This window comes from Erithacus rubecula (genome assembly GCF_903797595.1).
Source record: "Erithacus rubecula genome assembly, chromosome: 2".
Lineage (NCBI taxonomy): Eukaryota > Metazoa > Chordata > Aves > Passeriformes > Muscicapidae > Erithacus > Erithacus rubecula.
This window is the reverse complement of record NC_136685.1, coordinates 63,327,054-63,345,234: the sequence shown is the minus strand read 5'-3', so window position 1 is coordinate 63,345,234 and position 18,181 is coordinate 63,327,054. Positions and strand designations below refer to the sequence as shown.

The window sequence follows — 18,181 nt, the reverse complement described above, 5'->3', positions numbered from 1 at the left end:
GTAGGATGGCTGTGCAGGTAAAGCAGGTTTAAGGGTCTTCTTGAAAGTCCCTTGGAATGTGTTTCCCAAGGTCTGTAATGGTAAAAATTAGGGTCTGTCTTATTGTGTCTGCAATACTACTGCAGGATGTGAGAAGTTTACCCACTGCATCAGTTTTCTAAATTGCAAAGCAAGGTAGTCTACCATCTCCTATTAGATTCAGCAATCATCTCTATTCCGGTTTGGCACTGCTGTAGGAAGGTAAAACTACATGAGATGCTAATCTGTATAAGAAGCATTTAAAGATAATTCTTGTGTGCTGCAGGCTAGATGATGAGCTTCAGGACCAAAGAAAATACTTCTCACACTGGGCTTGTGTCCTGAGGCACAGGATTTAATGTATCTCTTTTACAAGAGAAGGCACAATGGTGACCAGTTATTATTATTCCTGCTTGCATTTCCACAAAATCTACTTGTTTCAGGAGTTTTGATATATTTCAAGCAGACAGAGGGAAGTTTTCCCTGTGTGGCTGTGATAGGTTGAGATAGATGGGTTTGTTTTGACTTCACCTACTTTAGCCTGAAGAGATCAGGACAAAAGGCATTGTTTTACTTACATCAAAAGTGCTTTCACCAATTTGGTTCACATTTTTCTCCCTCTCTCCTTGTCTATATGACCTCTGCCTAAAGATAGAATATTGACTGCATGGTGTAATAACATAATAGTGAGAAGATGGAGTACTCTGAGCACCTATTCCTGTGCAGGGCTGTTAGGTTGGATTAAGTGACAGGCTGTAAAATATCTGCATTTGAGCAACTGCAGCAGGGCATGCTGAACATTTACTGTCTGTGTCCAGAACCTCTAAGTCTTGCCATGCTGCATTGTGTATTTGTCTCCTCCCACCACCACAGAAACCAGTGAACCAAAATCTTCTGGACATACTTGTGCTAAGATTCCCCTCACTATGTGTTTATGGGTGGCTTTGAAAATGAAGGCGGTGAAGAGTCCAAAAGCCTTTGAACCCAAAAGCCTTTGTAGACTGTGAGTGGCCAGGGAAAGTGAGTCCAGAGAAGCATAACTTGTCAGTACAGCTTGCTCAAGGTGAAATGGCAACTCAGCAAGTCAGTTTAAAGAGAAACATTAACTTAAGTATACCTGGAGATAATTTATAACTGGCAAGATGAAGCAGGCAGTTCCCTAAAACATGCTAAGGGAACAGATGTTACTGAGAACCCTGATTCTCAGTCAAAAAACTGTATGTAGGGAGCCAGCACAGAGGGAGAAGAGACAAAGGGAAGCAGGAAGAAGTTACCAGGGGATGTTGTCTGCAAATTTTTATTGGAAAATAATAAATCAAATTTGAGAGATCCATGGACCAGGTGACTGCCTGGACACTGTTCAGACTGGATGTCTGTGATAGCAGTCTAGAGGCATAGACTGCTGAAATGTGTGAAAAAGATTAATTATATAAAGATTAATTATATTAATTAATGTTTGGAAGTACTTTAAATCAGCTATTCATTTCTAAAGGCAGACAGCTGGATGAAAAATATTTGAATGTAAATATACTAAAAGTACAAGGGAAAAGCAGGTAGCCTATGCATTAATGTGGTGTGAACTCAGTGAGTCTGCTAGTTGGCCTCCTATTAACTCTGATTTTTCTACATAATGTATATTGACAACTAAATCCTTAACTACTCTGATTCAAAATGAACTAAAATGTTGTCCAGACCTGGGGTCTCAACCATAAATTTAAAATAATTTATATATGAAGACTAAGGGAGCAGAAAAGCATTGCTGCCTGACCTGGAGTTTATTACCCAAGGACACAAAATGAACTTTCTCCCTGTGGTGACTCCTGCAGCACTGATCCTTCTCCTGCTACTGCAACCCACAACAAGCATGAGAGAAGAGGTGAGCCTTGCTGTGTGGCTCAGCTCTATTTGTGTGCATACTACAGAAAAGCAACACAACAGACCTGCAGGCTGCAGGCCTGACTTAAGTCTCCTGTACATTGTGTAGAGTCCATGTGAAGCAGTGGCTGGAGAAGGCATTTCCTGTACCCTCATCAAAATCAGCATCTGAAGTGTCACTTGCTACTTTTTCTTCATGTAGTACAGCAGAGAGCATTGGTTCCTCAGGGAAAGAATTATACAGGTACTGTAAAAGCGTCCTTCTCTTCAAGCCCATTGACCCTCATAGACCAAAATAACTTTTGTGGCCAAGAAGAAAGCTAAAGATCACAGCAAGATCCATACACAAAAGTTTCCGTCTAACATCTGGAAAAATAAAAAATAGATGCAAAAGGCTTTCCTAACAAATGCTACTATGCCATCATCCTACAATAACCAGAATCTTGTAATACCATCAAGCAGCAAATGAACAATAAATGTTCCCACAAAGCTTCAACACAAACAGCAGATATCACTCTCTCTTCATCTCTTCTGATGGAGCTGCTCCATTTTTTATACATATTTAAGTATTCATTTGACAAGAGGGAAAGAATGACAGTAGCTTGGTGCTGGGGATACTCACAAGGGATCCCTCCGACCCAGATTCAAGCTCTCTCATAGAATAATACAAAGTATCTCCCTAGGGTTTGCACTACAATGCTTTTTTTCTCTGTTCCAAAATAATGCTGGGCAAGAACATACAGAAAGGAGACTTGTCTGGACAGTGTATAATGCAGTTATAGAGCATCCACCTGGGAAATGAAGGAGATGCTCTTAGCCTGAGTACTTTAACTGTTGGGGCAAGATTCCCTCTTGATTTTCCAATGTCTTCCTCTCTCCATGGGAAAAAAAGAATGTCCCCTTGGCCCAGAGAAAAAGCTTACCAGCAAAGCCCAATTCTATGAAACATTTTGAAAGGCCAGAATTTTCTGGTGGAAAACATATATATTCCACTGGAAAATCCCCAACCATGTCTATGGAAAACGATGCTGGTTGCAATTGTTTGTATTTTAACTCAATCAAAGTAAGAATGAGTTCAAACCCTCAAGACTGTGTACCATCTTGAGAGTGCAACGTATCAGTAAAGGCAGTGTGCTTTATTATTAATGTGTTACTAGTTATTATTAACTAGTGTTACTAAGAAATTTATTTTCACTGAAACTCTGTTGGCAATGCTCCTGGGACAGATGTTTTTCAAGATGACTTTTCTGACCTCTATATCCGCACCAGACGCAGCTGAAGGTTTTGAATTGACTAATTGATCCTGTGTTAATAGACTTCCCTGGTTAATTCTTTTGCACTACTTTAGGAAAGAGAAAGAAAGACATTCTTGGCTTGCTCTAGTCCCCAAGCTATACTAGTTAAGCTAACAGCACTACATTGCATGAAAATGCTTTATGAAGGCTTATATAATTTTCATTTGCCCTTGTAAATGTAAACTAGTTTCCATTTTTAAAACTAATTTAATTTAACCCTATATTTCCACACCAATTTAATTTAGATGGATGCCACTTTTCTGTTTAGGAATTGGAATACAATGGATTAAGCAGAGAGGAGATTTGATACAGGCATGAAAATAGATGAAAATTGAAAAGCAGAAAAAAAAACAAGCTAGGAAGAGGGAGAAGGCATGACAAGAAGATAGATTAATAAATCTAGAAGAGAAATCTTTTAAGTGCTGGCCAATTACAGACAGAAAAACGTGGCCACAGAAGAGACTGTTGAAGAATCTAGAAGCAGAATTACTGAAAACATGACAAATAAATCCCAGATTTTGACAGGGAATTAAAACAAACAAACAAACCAACCAAACCAAATTTTAAAAAAAGCCTACACAAAAATATCAACAAACAAAACACAATAAAAAAGGCACAAACAAAACCATTGAAAATCAGTGTGGAGTTCATTCCTGTGGGCATTGAGCATGTAGCAGTAGCTTTAAGTCCTGTTTCAGGAAGGACAAAGTTACACATCAGAGTTATCCAGGTGCTTCAAAGGCTGCAGCAATTTCTACTTTTTCCTCTTTGATTTCCAGTGACTCACTTTTTTATCTGTTGTCACAATGTCCTCAGAAACTTTGCAATGGACTCAGCTAGGAGCTAAAAAATCCCTCCAAAGCCCTGAAATTACTTTTTGTTTTGCCTTGTGACTTTCTTTCCAAAGCTTCATGCTTGTCTATTAAACACCTTTCAGTTCTTCATGCCCATGAACAGAGAGATGTGCTGTCCTTTTCAATCAGCCATCCTATGGTGCCTCTGCACCTGTGCTGGTTTGGGGAAAGAACATGCAGTAACTGCATGAGAGGTTTAGGTCAGAGGTGGGAATTTGGCTTTATAAAAGACATGGATGTTTAACATGAGGAAAAAAAAGGAATACTGACTAGGTATTGAGCTTTTCATTTTAAAAAGCAATTTAAACTCTGTAGAGCTTTTTTTAATTTCATAACACTCACACAGGTTTAACAGAGAGATTGAGAAAATCTTACTAAAATCATGTAACAAACTAATTGCTAAAAAGCTCAGGTAAGCCCTGTTGAATTTTAAAGGTGACAATGATGAGGGAGAAGCTCAACTTTTGAACAGGATGTAATATTCTCTCATATTAAGAACTGTAATCTGAGTATATCACATTTGGATCTTTTAAATTACTTCCTTTTTTTTAAATAAAGATAGAAGAAGACTAAACAAAACAGATAATTAGTTATTAAGTGTCTCATGATCTAAAATATTCAAAAGTACTCTTTTTTTGACAGATATCAACTTAAAGAAACCAGAACTGTCAGCCAGAAACCACACTGCAGGAACACCATACTCATTTCTAAGAGATGTCTGAGTCCCCATCTAGCTACCATAGAGTCAGAGGAAGGTGGATCAGGCTCCATCTTTCTATTTGCGTGGAGTTCAAGCTCTTGGGCAACAGAGAGTTTTGGCCATGTCCTGCAAGTGGTGGCTGCTAGGACTGCTCACCATTCCCTGTTCTCTCTCTGTCTAGCTCTGGAGTCAGCAGCACACTGAGCTATGTATTTGGGTCCCTTATGTCACCATTCCCTTCCCTTCTGACCCCCCCGTCTAGGAAAAAGTAAAATGTACTGAAGTAGCATAAAGACAAAATTGATCACAGCATGGGTTTTCTACAGTATTAAGTCCATCACAAGGACAGATGAAAATGGTTCTTATGCAAATTGAATCAAAACCAACCTAAGTGACTCAGAGAAACCTGCAGATCCCCAAAAAAACTAGAAATAAACTGAATTTTAATTCTATTGGGAAGCTCAGAAATATAGGTTTCACTGGTGTTTTTTTAAATTTTAATTGGGACGAAAATCATCTAAGCTCAACTCTAGCCCTATGGTGGTTCTTTAAAGATTAAAAACAATAAAATAACAAAGAATGCAAATTTTCAGAGAGCTTCTCACAGGGAGATGCTGTTTGAAGTAACAGTTCTCTCTCTCACTCTGCTGCATCTGGCTTGCTTTAATTATTAGCAAGGAAAATAACGAGTTCTATAGATGTGAATGTAAGTTCATTTTCACCATCAATTGACTTCCACAACTTTCACACCAACGCTGAGTTTGAGAACATGGAGAGATTTACACGAATGATGAGTAAGAGTATTGCTCATAATGCTGAGTATTAAATAGAGCACAGGGATAGCATGGAGAGTGCTTTTGAATCACAGTCATGAGGACTGTCACAATACACTACCTTAAAAACTAATGTTCAGTCCTCAGCTTTCACACACAGCTTTTCCAGTGCCCTTAGGCAAGTACATGTGATTTACAAGCATTCAGAGACTTTTTTTCTAAAGGGCTACAGTAGCACTTCAGTTTGAACATGTTGTAGAGCAGCTGCACATTAGGGCGTGAGGTCCCTGTCACAGGCACATGTGACAAGGAGAATCGAGAAGCTGCAAATGGAGCTTGGTTGCTCTGCCACTGCCTGACCTGTCCCAGTAGTAGAGGGAACTGTGCACAGAGCTGCCTTCAGAGCAGGAGAGAAGATAATAAGCAATATGTCAATATCCATCTGGTGCTTAGAACTAGAGGGTCATTTCCACCTTCTCTGCTACACGTGAGATGAAAAACTGTTACATACCTTACTATCAGCAGAACTACAGTCAACCAAGAGAGGATGGCAAAGAGAGGGACATATACAGATAGATGTGTACCTGCAGTCAATCCACTTACTTTGGATTTCCAGCCCCTGGCTTCTTTCTCCGGAATATGTTGAGGAAAGTGTTGGACTTGCAAGGTGCCTTGCCATCCCCGACATGCATACGCACCACATCTGAGGTGGTGAAGGCACTGCGGACATTCCTCTCAGGCTTGGCTATAATGATGTACATTTTAGGAGTGAACATGCACCCCAGGGCCACCGTCACGCTCAGGCTCACTGCGAAACAGGTGGTGATGATCTTGTAGTTGCTCCCGAAATAGATGGGCACGAAGGCCAGCCAGATGATACAAGTGGTGTACATGGTGAATGCAATGTACTTGGCCTCATTGAAATTGGCGGGCACGTTGCGAGTCTTGAAGGCATAGTACGTGCAGCTCATGATGAGGAGCCCGTTGTAGCCCACAGGAGCCACGACGCCCAGGTTGCTGGTATTGCAGATCAGGTAAACCTCCTTGATGCTGGGGTAGGAGAGGATGGGCATGGGGGGCTCCAGGATGATCAGCGTGATCACCAGCGTCAGCTGCACGCTGATGAGAATGGAGGCGATGACCACCTGGGCCCAGGCGCTCATGAAGCGCGGCTTGCGGGTGCAGATCTTCTTCTTGCTGCCCGCCAGGATGCGCGCGATGCGGTTGGTTTTGGTCACCAGGGCGGAATAGCACATGGCGGAGGAGAGGCCCACCAGAAGGCGCTGGAGGTAGCAGGATGTCGTGGTGGGTTTAGCTATAAGGGTGAAAGGGCAGACGTAACCCAGAAAGATGCCAGCCAGGATAATATAGCAGAGCTCGCGGCTGGAGGACTTGACAACAGGGGTGTCTCTGTAGAGCACAAAGATAAGGGTGACAAACATGGTGACCAGGATCCCCAGGCAGGAAAAGACCACAGCCACAATAGACTCTATATTGCTCCACTGGAGATACTTTACAGGGATGGGTTCGCAGCCTGCAGTGTACAGAAGAGAAACAGAGTGTTAGAAAGGCAGCTCCTGGAGAACCTTTTTTGCTGGATCCCAATATAATCCAAACATTAGCATATCTATGTGACAAGGATTATTAAAACCATTTTACAAAGGAGTGAACTACATAATGCAAAAGTTTGGATGAAATATGTTCAAAAAACAGACATCCATTTTGGGTGTTCTGAACATTTCCTCATGATGCTGCAACAGGAAATTAGATTTGGAAATATTTGGTTTTAGAGATACCTGATAACAGGCTCAGCATATCAAAGGAACAGCTGGGAGCAGAATGCAAACTCACCATCACCTCTTCATTTCAGCAGGGAAAGCATTGTTGCAAATGGGTAGTTTTTTTACCTCCTCAGATTAATTTATTTAATCATTATCACAATTACTATTGTTTGATCTACTACATTTTTTGAGAATTATTTTATAAATAATATAAATTAATCCAAGGTCTATGGACAGAAAAATGGTAAGAAAACCAAAATTTTAATGGAATTATATCATAGATTCTACACCTCCTTAGTACATTTCTGCTTTTTTCTTTTCACATTATCTTATTCTTACTTTTTCAAACCCTCTGCTCATTCTTTTCCTACTAAATAATATAATTTAATTCTCTTGGAAAAGTCAAACCCACAGCATATGTATGCCTTCAAGTAAAAACTGGAAAGCCTCTCCTTTCTGACTAGTACAGACATGCAAATGTAGGTATCTGTTAAGAGGGTATTTAGCTGCTCTCTCCCACACCCAAGTTAAAGGAGTCTCTGGATATCTTCCTCACTGTGCTGAAGTAATACCAGTAATAAACACTACAGAGAAAATAAAATAAAATAAAATCCCTTGTGTTAATAAGATGTTATGGTTGTGAAGCTGTTACAGACAACTTTCATTATGGCTTTTTCTAATTTCTTTTCTCGACTTAATAGTTCCAAAATGATTTTAACATATTCCTTTATCCCAAGGGAAGTATCCATGGCCTCCCTACTTCTTGTTTCTGTCCTCCTCCAGTTTCCCTTGGACGCAACTCATCTTTTCTGCCTTTCCCCCACGTCTCAAGTATCTTTCCTCCCAGTGCCTCACCATCCCTGTCTCAGTTTGCCTTACAGTTCAGTTATTTTCTAGCCACCTCTCCACCCAGATGTCTTCATTACAAACTGCTGGTCCAGTTTTTCTCATCATGGACTGGCTGCTCATGAACTCTGCCTGTCTGAGTTGTTGGACATGGCTGAAAAGAACAGGGATAAGATGGTAATGTCAGCAAGTTTGTGTGAGAGGCAATTTTTCCTCTCATTTTGCTGCTAGATCTTAACAAAGACTCTGATGTTGTGATGGGCAAAAGTCGTGCTCAATCTCTTCCTCCTCAGAGTGGAGTTTATTTGCAGAAACCACCTATGAACTAAAAGCTGAGTCCCACAGTTTTGCCTAATTTATAAACATCTTCCACATGGTGACACAAAACTACCAACAGATACCTCTACTGTAATGTAGATACCTGTACTGTAATGTAAAGGCCTTCCTTCCAAATAATTGAGAAGTAAGACAAGTTATAGATCAGGGTTGAACAGTTTTACTGTAGTCTCATTTTGTGAAAGAGGAAAAAAAAATGTTTTTTGTTGAAAAAAAAAAAAAAAAAAGAAAAAAAAAAGAAAAAAAAATCAGCCCAAGGCAAAGTCCTTGACATGGTAAAATTTCTACTTGAACTTTTAACATTTGCCAATGTCATATGACCTGCAAGAAGGTCTTGTAATTCTGTATGTTTTGTCCCCAAGCTGACTTAACTACAGGTATTTTTACACATGCCTGTAACATCAAAAACAACACAAATTACAGCAGTGGTTACCAGAGGTCTTATTTTATAAAGAAAATACTATAAAATAAACAGAAAATTTTATAAAATTATTATTGCTCAATATGACCGGTTAAAGACTGAGATAGGAAACCTGTACTTTTAACCATACTTTTGTAGTGAAATATGAAGGAAAACCTCTTTATTAGAAGTGTGAACCTTTGGCCATTGGCCTCAGCAGCCCTGAGTGGAAGCTGTGTCCTCTATGATTTAATAAAAGACTCAGAATCAGAAGCTCCTGCTCATTGATTAATACATGTGAAGCTTTTCTCATACAAGAAGCTGGTCAGTGGTTGTTGGAAGGGTTAAGTTTCAATATGGACTTTAAGCTTAACAACATCAAGACATGCTTATACTATTCCATTTCAAACTATATTTTCAGGGGTTTAACCCAGATCCAACATGGTAGTTAAGCCTATCGTTGCTTTAAGCTTACCCTGTGTAAGATTTTCTTAGAAACGTTTCATTAAACCAGTGTAATTCCTGTGCACCAGCAAGCCGAGAACCACATATTGTGCAAACTACAAAAAGTTCCCTACACTGCTTATTATCAGCTAACAGCTGGCTATCAGCACCTGTGAAGGTTGAGGGTGGGTCATTTCCCAGCTAGGAGAAAGGGAGCTCTGGAACCCCACTGAGACTGAGGGAGGATACACACGAAATTGTGCATGCATTTACAAAACAAATCAAAACAAAAGGTGGGGGGGGGGGGGGGGAAAGGCACCCCCTCAGCAACTAACCCAAACGTCAGAAAGATCAGAGCAAAAGCCTCACAGTTAAAATTTTCTGGTAAAAGCTGTCTGCTAGTTTTTATAAAGCTGTCTGTAGTTTTCATGCATGTTCCTGAATTTTAAATGTGAATAATTTCCAAGATCAGAAGGCTAATCAATTTTTTAAAATACTATATTCATAGTACAAGGACAATAACAGAATCTGTGATGTTTTCTGAGGTCATTAATACATCCCAGGTAACTGATGGCCCCCAAAACTTTCATGAGTTTTTCATAAACTTTTCATAAGACTATAAAACTTCCTGTCATATCTTGTTTTAGTGCTTATTTAAAATTATTTATGTAAACTGAGTTTACTAGCTTGACATTTATCCTTCTTATATTTTATTTCTGGTACTATAAAAGATTTCTCTTGGCACAAGGTCAAAGGTACTGGCTTTAGAGACTGTTTCTCAGGTCAAATTTTCATCATCTGTGGTGAGAAATCCTTTGTGTCTGCTGAGTCCACTCCACTGAATTCATATTTAAAGGAAGAGATTAGAAAAATATGCACATTTAAAAACAAAATTCAAATGCCAGGAAATGATTGCTGAGCAAAAGAGACTGATTTCAAATGGAGAAAATGAGCACCTTGAAAAGCACGTCTTATGAAATAGGTTAGTATGTGCTTCACATTTCTTAAAAGGATTAAGGATTTTAGAGCCTCCATCTGTGGTGGAAAATGAGTCTAAAACCATGTACTTGTATAGCATTTAAGATTTAAGGCAAAGGGAAAAACAATCTGCACTGTAAGATGTTACTGTCTGTGTCTAGATGCTATGGTGACTGTCAGGGTATGAATACAACACATAAAATCAAGCTATAAAAACATGTTTGATGGGAGTCCTGGCAAGAAAAGAGAATTCCAAATTAAATCATACCAATGGTGACTCCCACAAAGTTCAAAACACAGAGTTTATCTAGATAAATCATCTTCTTCTAAAGATTAGGACGGCATCAGCTTCCTTTCACAGCTTTGTACTTCGTAGTATAGTTCAAGTAAATCAATTTTAGGGGTTAAAAAAGAAGGTTTTTTTCTTCAGTAAGACCGACTGCAGAAGCTGTGCAGAGCAGACTGCCATTTCAATGTTCTCTAGGAAATAAGTCGATGGCTGTGCTGTCATTTGGCTGACGTTGCTGTGATTTTAGAACAGCAGCAGTTCGGTCTCCTTGCTGAGAAGAAACACAAATCAGCAGGTCATCTACTGATTTCATTAAAAGTTAATAGATTGCAACATGCCCTGGAGATTTTTTCCAGCACTGATTCTTTCTGTAACTCTTTTCAGCAGTGCCTGTCATTTAGGCATGACCCCTTTTGAGCTACTTGGAGCAGTTGGTAGCACTGAACCATATTATCTGAAGTACATATTGATCTCTCACCAGGTTTTTGTTCTGTCTCCTTTTTAGTCAATAAATCCCTTTTTCTTCCCTGAAGAGTAGACACAAACAATTCTGTGAACCTCCAAGACCAGCAGAACCTGTTTGTGTGTGGATATCTGCTTTAAAATTAGCAGACACTGGTGTCCTAGGAGCTGGAATTAAATATGAGCTTTTCAAATGGTCAGGATATTATGAAAGGTTCTGTGGATTTTTTGGTTTCTATTAATACCAGATGCATTCCTGTGATTTGGGCCCTTACAGAATGTATTTTTCATTAACTTCTCTCCCTACAGTAATCCACTGACTGAAACTTGAAGGGTCTGAACGATCACTGAGGTTTCTGTATCCTGACAAATCTGTTGTCAGTTTAGCTACAAAACAGAGAAGAGGCAGGGCAAGGTGGTGGGAGTGGGAGGTACAGAATTTACATTTACACACACATCTGGGACATGACAATAACTTATTTTCCATAGAAAACCAAGGCAAATAATGGGTCACATTTCCCAGTCTCTTGTGAGTAAGAGTGTATTTTTACCCAGAGAAGTGGCTAGCTTTCCCTCTCAAAATACATGCCCTGAGAGCTCATTTGGCTTCAGTAACTAGCTTGAAATATCTCATAGAACAGGTTAATTGAAGTTTGAGGGTTTTGTCTACGTGCTAAATGTTGCAGCAACATCTAGCTGTCAGCCAGTCATGGTAAAGGACAAAGATGTGTTAATTTGCACATTTGATCTTTGGCTAAATAATCAGATTGTTTCTCTGACTAGGAATAATGATTTGCTGAATGCTGGCATCCAAGATTTGCATGGGGCAGAGGTGTGTCTAGTCTTTCACAGTGATACAAAGCAAAAGTTAAGGTCAGAGTGATACTTCTCAACGTGTTGCAGCTATTTTTGGGGGGGTAATGGTTATTCTGAAGCCCACAGCAGATGTGGAGGTTAACCTAGATAGGTAAAAAATAAACAGAAGGATGCCAAAGCATGCAACTTATCCAAAGAATATACACTAGGGAGACCAAGGCTAACTCTTTCCAGGCAACTTTTCTCAGGATTTTGTTGATATTCCTCTTGCTAGTGAGTGCAGTGGGAATGATCATTATACCAGAGTCCAGTAATCAGTTACTGAAGGTCCTGAAATCCCAGATGAAGTTCTACTAATTGCATGGTAAAATGATCAGAAAAGATTATTGAGTCAATGTGACAAGAATGCACTGAACTCTTGAGATAGTCACTGCTAAATTGCTGCAAATGCTGCTGAATTCATTAGCAGTCTTAACAGCTTTATTAATACTTGTGCTAAATGAAGGAAAGGAACAGACAGACTATAGCATTTCATCTTGGCAGAAATTTTGCTGTCTTTATTGTCTCTGCTGTTGCACCAAGCTGAAAGACAGTCACTCTAAACTACACTGGAATGTGTGCCCAAATATGTACTTTCAATATCTCTGGATGTTCCCATCTTCCTGTCGAGCACACAGCATTCTCCTTGTGCCCTATAGAAAAAGAATGCATTTGGGGGGGCACATCCCTACCTGTCAGGTCAGCATTTGGCCACCAGCCAAGTTCACAGGCTTTACATGTGAATTCATCCTGAACAAATTCATTCTCCTTGCAAGCAGTGCAAATCCAGCAGCAGCTCACTTCTCCTTTCCTGATCACCTGCAATACAGAATACATCCTTGTTTCTGATCCTCTATCAGACAACAAGGAGGCACACATCACCACCCCCAGCAAACACATAACACAATGCACTGTTTAAAACATGACAGGATTCCTGTGTATGGCACATTTCAAACAGCTAGAAAACATAAATCATGATTTTGTATTGATCCCTGTATTAAAATTTGTGTTTAGGAGTTCAAGGATAACCTCTGGGGACAATTTTATTTTGTTTTCGGGAGAGCTGTTCTGAGTTAAAAGTACAAAACCATTTTCCCTCCGGTACAGAGGCATAGTGAATGTCATATTTTCAATAAAACTTGAGGCTTAATCTGTGAGATGGCAGAGGTTAGGACAAGCAGCTCATGCTTAATATCTATTGCATAGCAAAAAGCAGTAAACAAAGTCAAAGATTAGAACAAAGAGTAATTCATGCATATAAATACGTATATATACATGTACACACAAGTGCTTTCACACATACATACACTCCAATTAATGTGGAAGTCTCTTTGGGGCTCATAACACAAGTATAAATAAAAATTAAAATAAGAAAAAATTGCAAAACATCCAATAAGATCTATTGGGTTCTAGCAGAAAAAAAAATTAAGGAGTTACCAACCTCATACTTTGGAACAGCTTGTTTAGGGACAAATATCCCTGAAAACTTTCTTTCTTTGCTATAAGGGCTGCTAAATGTAATGATCCAATGCCAAAAAGATTATTTCCTTGTCTTGATTCCTAGTTTCATTACCCTGAGGCTGAAAGAAAGATTAAGGATATCTCTGGCTTCTAGGACTCTGACAAAGACTCTGTTCTTGTTTGCCAGGAAGGAGGAATCCAGCCTTTTCTTCCAGATCTTCCTATCTATCTATATGCAGAGATAAGTACAGTAGTGAAATGCAAAATGTTTGTTTTATTGAATACTGGCTTTGTGGGCTTTTTTTCTTTTTTTTGTTAACATTTCCTCATGCAGTGTGTGGAGACAGTCCAATAGATTTCAATGAGAGCTGAAGCTGGCATTTTGTATGCATGCTGTTTACATATACACACATACACAAACTGCACAATCTCAAAAACAGGGAAAAATGTTTTGGAGGGTGGTAAATACCAATAATGTTTCTCCTCCAAGATGCTGCAGTGTGTCACTGTGTCTTTGCCAAATCATCAGTTGCCTATTGCTTAGATTAGCAATATAGAAAAAAAAAAGCTTCAAATGTGCTTATTAAATGAAAATAGAAAGGAAGGTCTACTCTAAGAAGATTTTGCTGAATGGGCTTCTTTCCATTTTAAAATTAATTCATCCATACCATTTTGATAGTGGTGAAACATGTCTCTATGCCATCCAGACATGACTGGTAGCAAATTATTTGTAGCCTGATGCAAGTGCTACTCTTTGATCAACACAGAGTGATTTCATTTGTGTTTCCATTTGTCTTGTGAACATGAGACACAAATAGTTGTGGGGTTTGTTGAGTTTTTTTCAATTTTTCCTTGCAGGAATAATTGCTGGAAAAAAATACCTGTTTCCCATGGGTCACGATATTTTCAAGATCAGCCCCCAAGTGAATCACATCCACCGAATGTTGTAGCAATGACTAAGTGAAAATCTTTCTCACATAAGGTGAAATTCAAATTCTGGCTCACTAGAAAATTCTGTGTCCCTACAAAGGGTAATTTTAGAAAATGTGGGCCTGTATATGGTGTAGTTAAAGAAAGATATTAGTCTAGGAGTCATTCTAAAATTTTGGCTTTCCTGAAGGAAAGGAAGTCCTACCCATTGGCTTGAAAGGAGCTTGCTTGGGTTTAGGGAAAAACACTGACTGGATATTCATATTTCTATAGCAGAAAGTAAGTGTCTGAGGCACACCTTAATCTGGCCCTTCAGGCAAGGCTCGCTGCACACGGACCGGACCATCCCGCTCTTGTTCATCTGAATCCTGTAGTCGTCAATGTTGAGCACGCCCTCGTGCCAGGTCCCAATGAGGACGTAGTCGTAGCGGTTGGGCTCTATGTACTGTAGGTTCATGATGTCATATCTGCAAGGAAAAACCAATGAATCACTGTCCTGCAACATAAAGGACAAAACTTTACCTAGCTCTTCTTTTCTGCCTCATGTTACCCCTTAATACCAGGCACTAGGGTTTCATGAAAACCCAAAGTCCTTTAGAATTTGCAGCAGAATCACAAGAAGTGTCAACTCTGATTGGCACACAATTGCTGACTGTCTGCCTTGCTTGCATTAAACTGTGGCTAAAAAGTTGTGTGTCCAGGAAGAACTGCACACCATAAACAGTAAACTCTGCTGAAGATGCCCATGTAGGCAATGTGTGGATGCTGTGTTTTCAAATAATTTGTCAAAACTCCTTTAACCTTCACTTGGTGTCCCCATGCAGGCTGGCTGTAATATAGCCCTGCTGGGAGCTCTTAAGCAGAAATGCTCAAACTAACCAAACTGGTGTGCCATAAGTTATCTGTAAGCTCTAAGTTCGACAATTCATATTATACAACCCAGTGATTCTGTCAGGAAAAGTTAGCACCTCAGTCATAACATTTACTTCCTCACCCTAGGCAAGTAGGAGAGCACTTCCCAAGACTAAGGTAAGGGAAGCATAAAAAGCTGCAACAATAAACATCCAGCCTACCCTATTGCCTTTCCATGTGTTGGACCTGATGTCTGTACATCCCTTATTGATTATTATTATATTCATTCTTTTACCCACAGAATAAAACTTGATTCTTAGTAGGAAATAAGCAAAAATGGAAGAATGAATGTTGGAGTGTGTACAGAGAGGAAGAACCACAAAAGAGGCTAAACCCACAGCCTAGTCTCTTAAGATGAGAAGGGGAGGACTTTGTTTAATAAATGACAAGAGAAAGAGCGTTGAGAACGAGGAATCAGCATTAGAGCTGAAAATAAAAAAGTATCTTATATTTTCCAAACCTGAGGTTTACTGCCTTGCTTTTCTGTACTGGATTGTCTCAGTCTCTGGAGAAAAATATCTTTTGTTTATAATGAATGTTGCTAATCTGTACATGCTTTAGGAATGAAAGGTAAAGCAAGCAAAATATGAGCCATAAATAAATTTGGGATATTTGGTTGTGTTGAACCTCCATTTTGAGGTTCAAATATGCAAATTTCAACTTTCCCTGCAATTCACAGAGGGAAGAGGTGCTAGAATTATTCTCTAGAGTAGAGCAGAGTAATTTTTCTTAACTAAATTTTTGGGGTTTCTCTAGTTAAATATGATTTAAAGAAATATTTACAGCTGTAATTAGATCTTGGTTTTGCAAATAGGCATGCTCAGATAATGCAAGTGCCACTGCAAAGCTCCACTGAATCCCATGTGAAAAGGGACCCCTGCTACTGAGCTCCAAGCAGGAGGCAGCTCCATTGGTAGGGAATTGGCCACTAATCAAAGGATTGCTTAGGAAAGGGGTAAATTTCAAATTCATTAGTGAAAAATTGCTTCACTTATCCCAGTTCTTTTAAAGGAAGTGCCTAAAAAACCCATGCTGTTTCCAGGCTTGTGAAGAATCAGGAAAACAAGAAACAGTGAGAGTCAGGCATTTCATAATGGATACTCAACATAGAGGAGTAAAGCTCAGTAGAAATATGCATGCCTATTCCTAGAAAGGAAAATGTACTTGGATTTTAGTTTGACCTTATATTAGACTGATACAAAAAGAGTTACTCTGGGCTAGAAAAGTAATTCAGGAAGGGGAAGAAAAGATTACTAAAGCCTCACATTGCCTTACTGGAATTTTTGAGCCCACACGTTTTTTCATTTTTACAAAAATACATCACAAGGCAGAAAGTGACATTAATGCAATATCAATTAAGTGTTTCTTCTGAGTTCTTGTAATACTATTCCCTTTCCTATAGGTTACCTGTCAAAGAATAAAGTATGCAGATTAAAAGCTCTTACACAGTCTTGAGGTATGACAAGTTGTAGTACATTTGCAGCTTTGATATGCAGCTTGAATTTTAAGTGGAAAAATGTGGTCTAGCAAATACACTTGGTATATGGAGATGTGCTTAAGTTCTTTATCCTTTCCTTCTTTTGCTTAATGAAAAATCTGTGCTTTTAGAAAAGACAAATTCTGTGCTGGAATACTTCCTCCCATCCCCTTGTTCACCTATGTACAACTTGAACAATTGTGTCCATGTTAAAAATTACGACCCCAAAAGAAGTGGGTTTGACAAGAGTTGTGAAGCTCTCAGAGAGTAAGACTTCTTGAAGGCAGTTGTATTTCACACACACATGGCAGCATTTAAAGAAGCCATTAAAACATTCAGTGTGTAAGAAAATTAATCCTTCTTTTAATATAAGAGCAAGGTCTCTGGTATATTAGGAAATGATGTGACACAATAGATGGTGTCATATGAGCAAGTTACTTGTAAGACAAGCTAGAATATAAATCAGCTGGTCACAGCACACTCTTACTCTAGTTAATCTGAGATTGCTGAAATTTCCATAGCCTTATGGAAAGCCTGATGCTTGCTATCCTGGAAGACAGGACAGAAAAGAGCAATGCTGAGCAATGCTGGAATGTAAATGGTTGAAATAACCACCAATGAATCCAAATTCCAAAGCAAAAATGCATATTTGAAAAAAAAAAAAAAAAAAAAAAAAAAGGTTTACATGCACGTTTGAAGGCTTTGCATAAGGTAAAATTGATTATTTACTCAAAGCATTGGAGTAGGTAGTGTTGTTTTGACTGAAGCCTGAACAACTACTGGAAATTTTGAACTAAATAGACCTACATGGTTCTAAGTCCAAGTCTAGTTAAGATGAAATATTACTTAGGTAAAATTTTTCTCTTAGTTTTGTAAACCTCAGCATTTCTCCACATATCAAAGATCCATTGTAGGGCTGAAAGTTCCCCTACCTGTTGTCATGAAACATTTTATGGTCAGATTTCTATGCAAATTGTTTGTTCTAGAGAGGTAAGGTTTGACCACAAAGTAAAAGGAGGAAATTACCTAGAATTGACCAGAGCTAAAATGATATCTCTGTATCCCAGAGAAGGAAATTGTGTTGGCTATTGTATCCTTCACAACTTCTCCAGCCATTTATGGAAATTTGAGTGATATGATTGCTACAGAGAAAGAAAATGGGAGCTACTCAATGAAAGTAAAAAGTGCAGCAAATTTACCAGCATGCTCTTAATGACAGTATAGCAAGCACACACAGCTGAGTTTCCAGAGTTGCATCAATGTCATTTTTTTTCCCAGAGGCAGTGCCGTCACAAATGACTGCATTTGTGCCCTTCCAGTAAAAGTTTGCTTCATATTTCTGCATAAGAGATTTTCAAAGAAAAGATTCTTCACAGAAGAAATGCACCTTTGATTACAGGCTTTGTGTTTTCCAATCTCATTCTGATTTAACCTTGAAACCATGAATTGAGCCTGAGACAGAAAAAGAATAGTATTTAAATAAATGGTTAAGGCT

The 18,181-nt window shown here is 39.0% G+C and overlaps 1 protein-coding gene across 4 annotated transcripts in view; it reads right to left on the bottom strand.

Annotated features, from left to right (window-relative positions):
- Window positions 1-18,181, bottom strand: part of GRM1 (glutamate metabotropic receptor 1) — a 176,779-nt gene that overhangs the window by 21,439 nt on the left and 137,159 nt on the right. For all 4 annotated transcript variants that reach the window (XM_079298904.1, XM_079298907.1, XM_079298906.1 and 1 more), the window contains exons 6-8: window positions 14,596-14,764; window positions 12,599-12,725; window positions 6,119-7,049 (exon numbers count right to left, since the gene is read on the bottom strand). In XM_079298904.1, coding sequence (XP_079155030.1) covers window positions 6,119-7,049; window positions 12,599-12,725; window positions 14,596-14,764 — 1,227 coding nt within the window. The remainder of the gene's footprint in view (window positions 1-6,118; window positions 7,050-12,598; window positions 12,726-14,595; window positions 14,765-18,181) is intronic.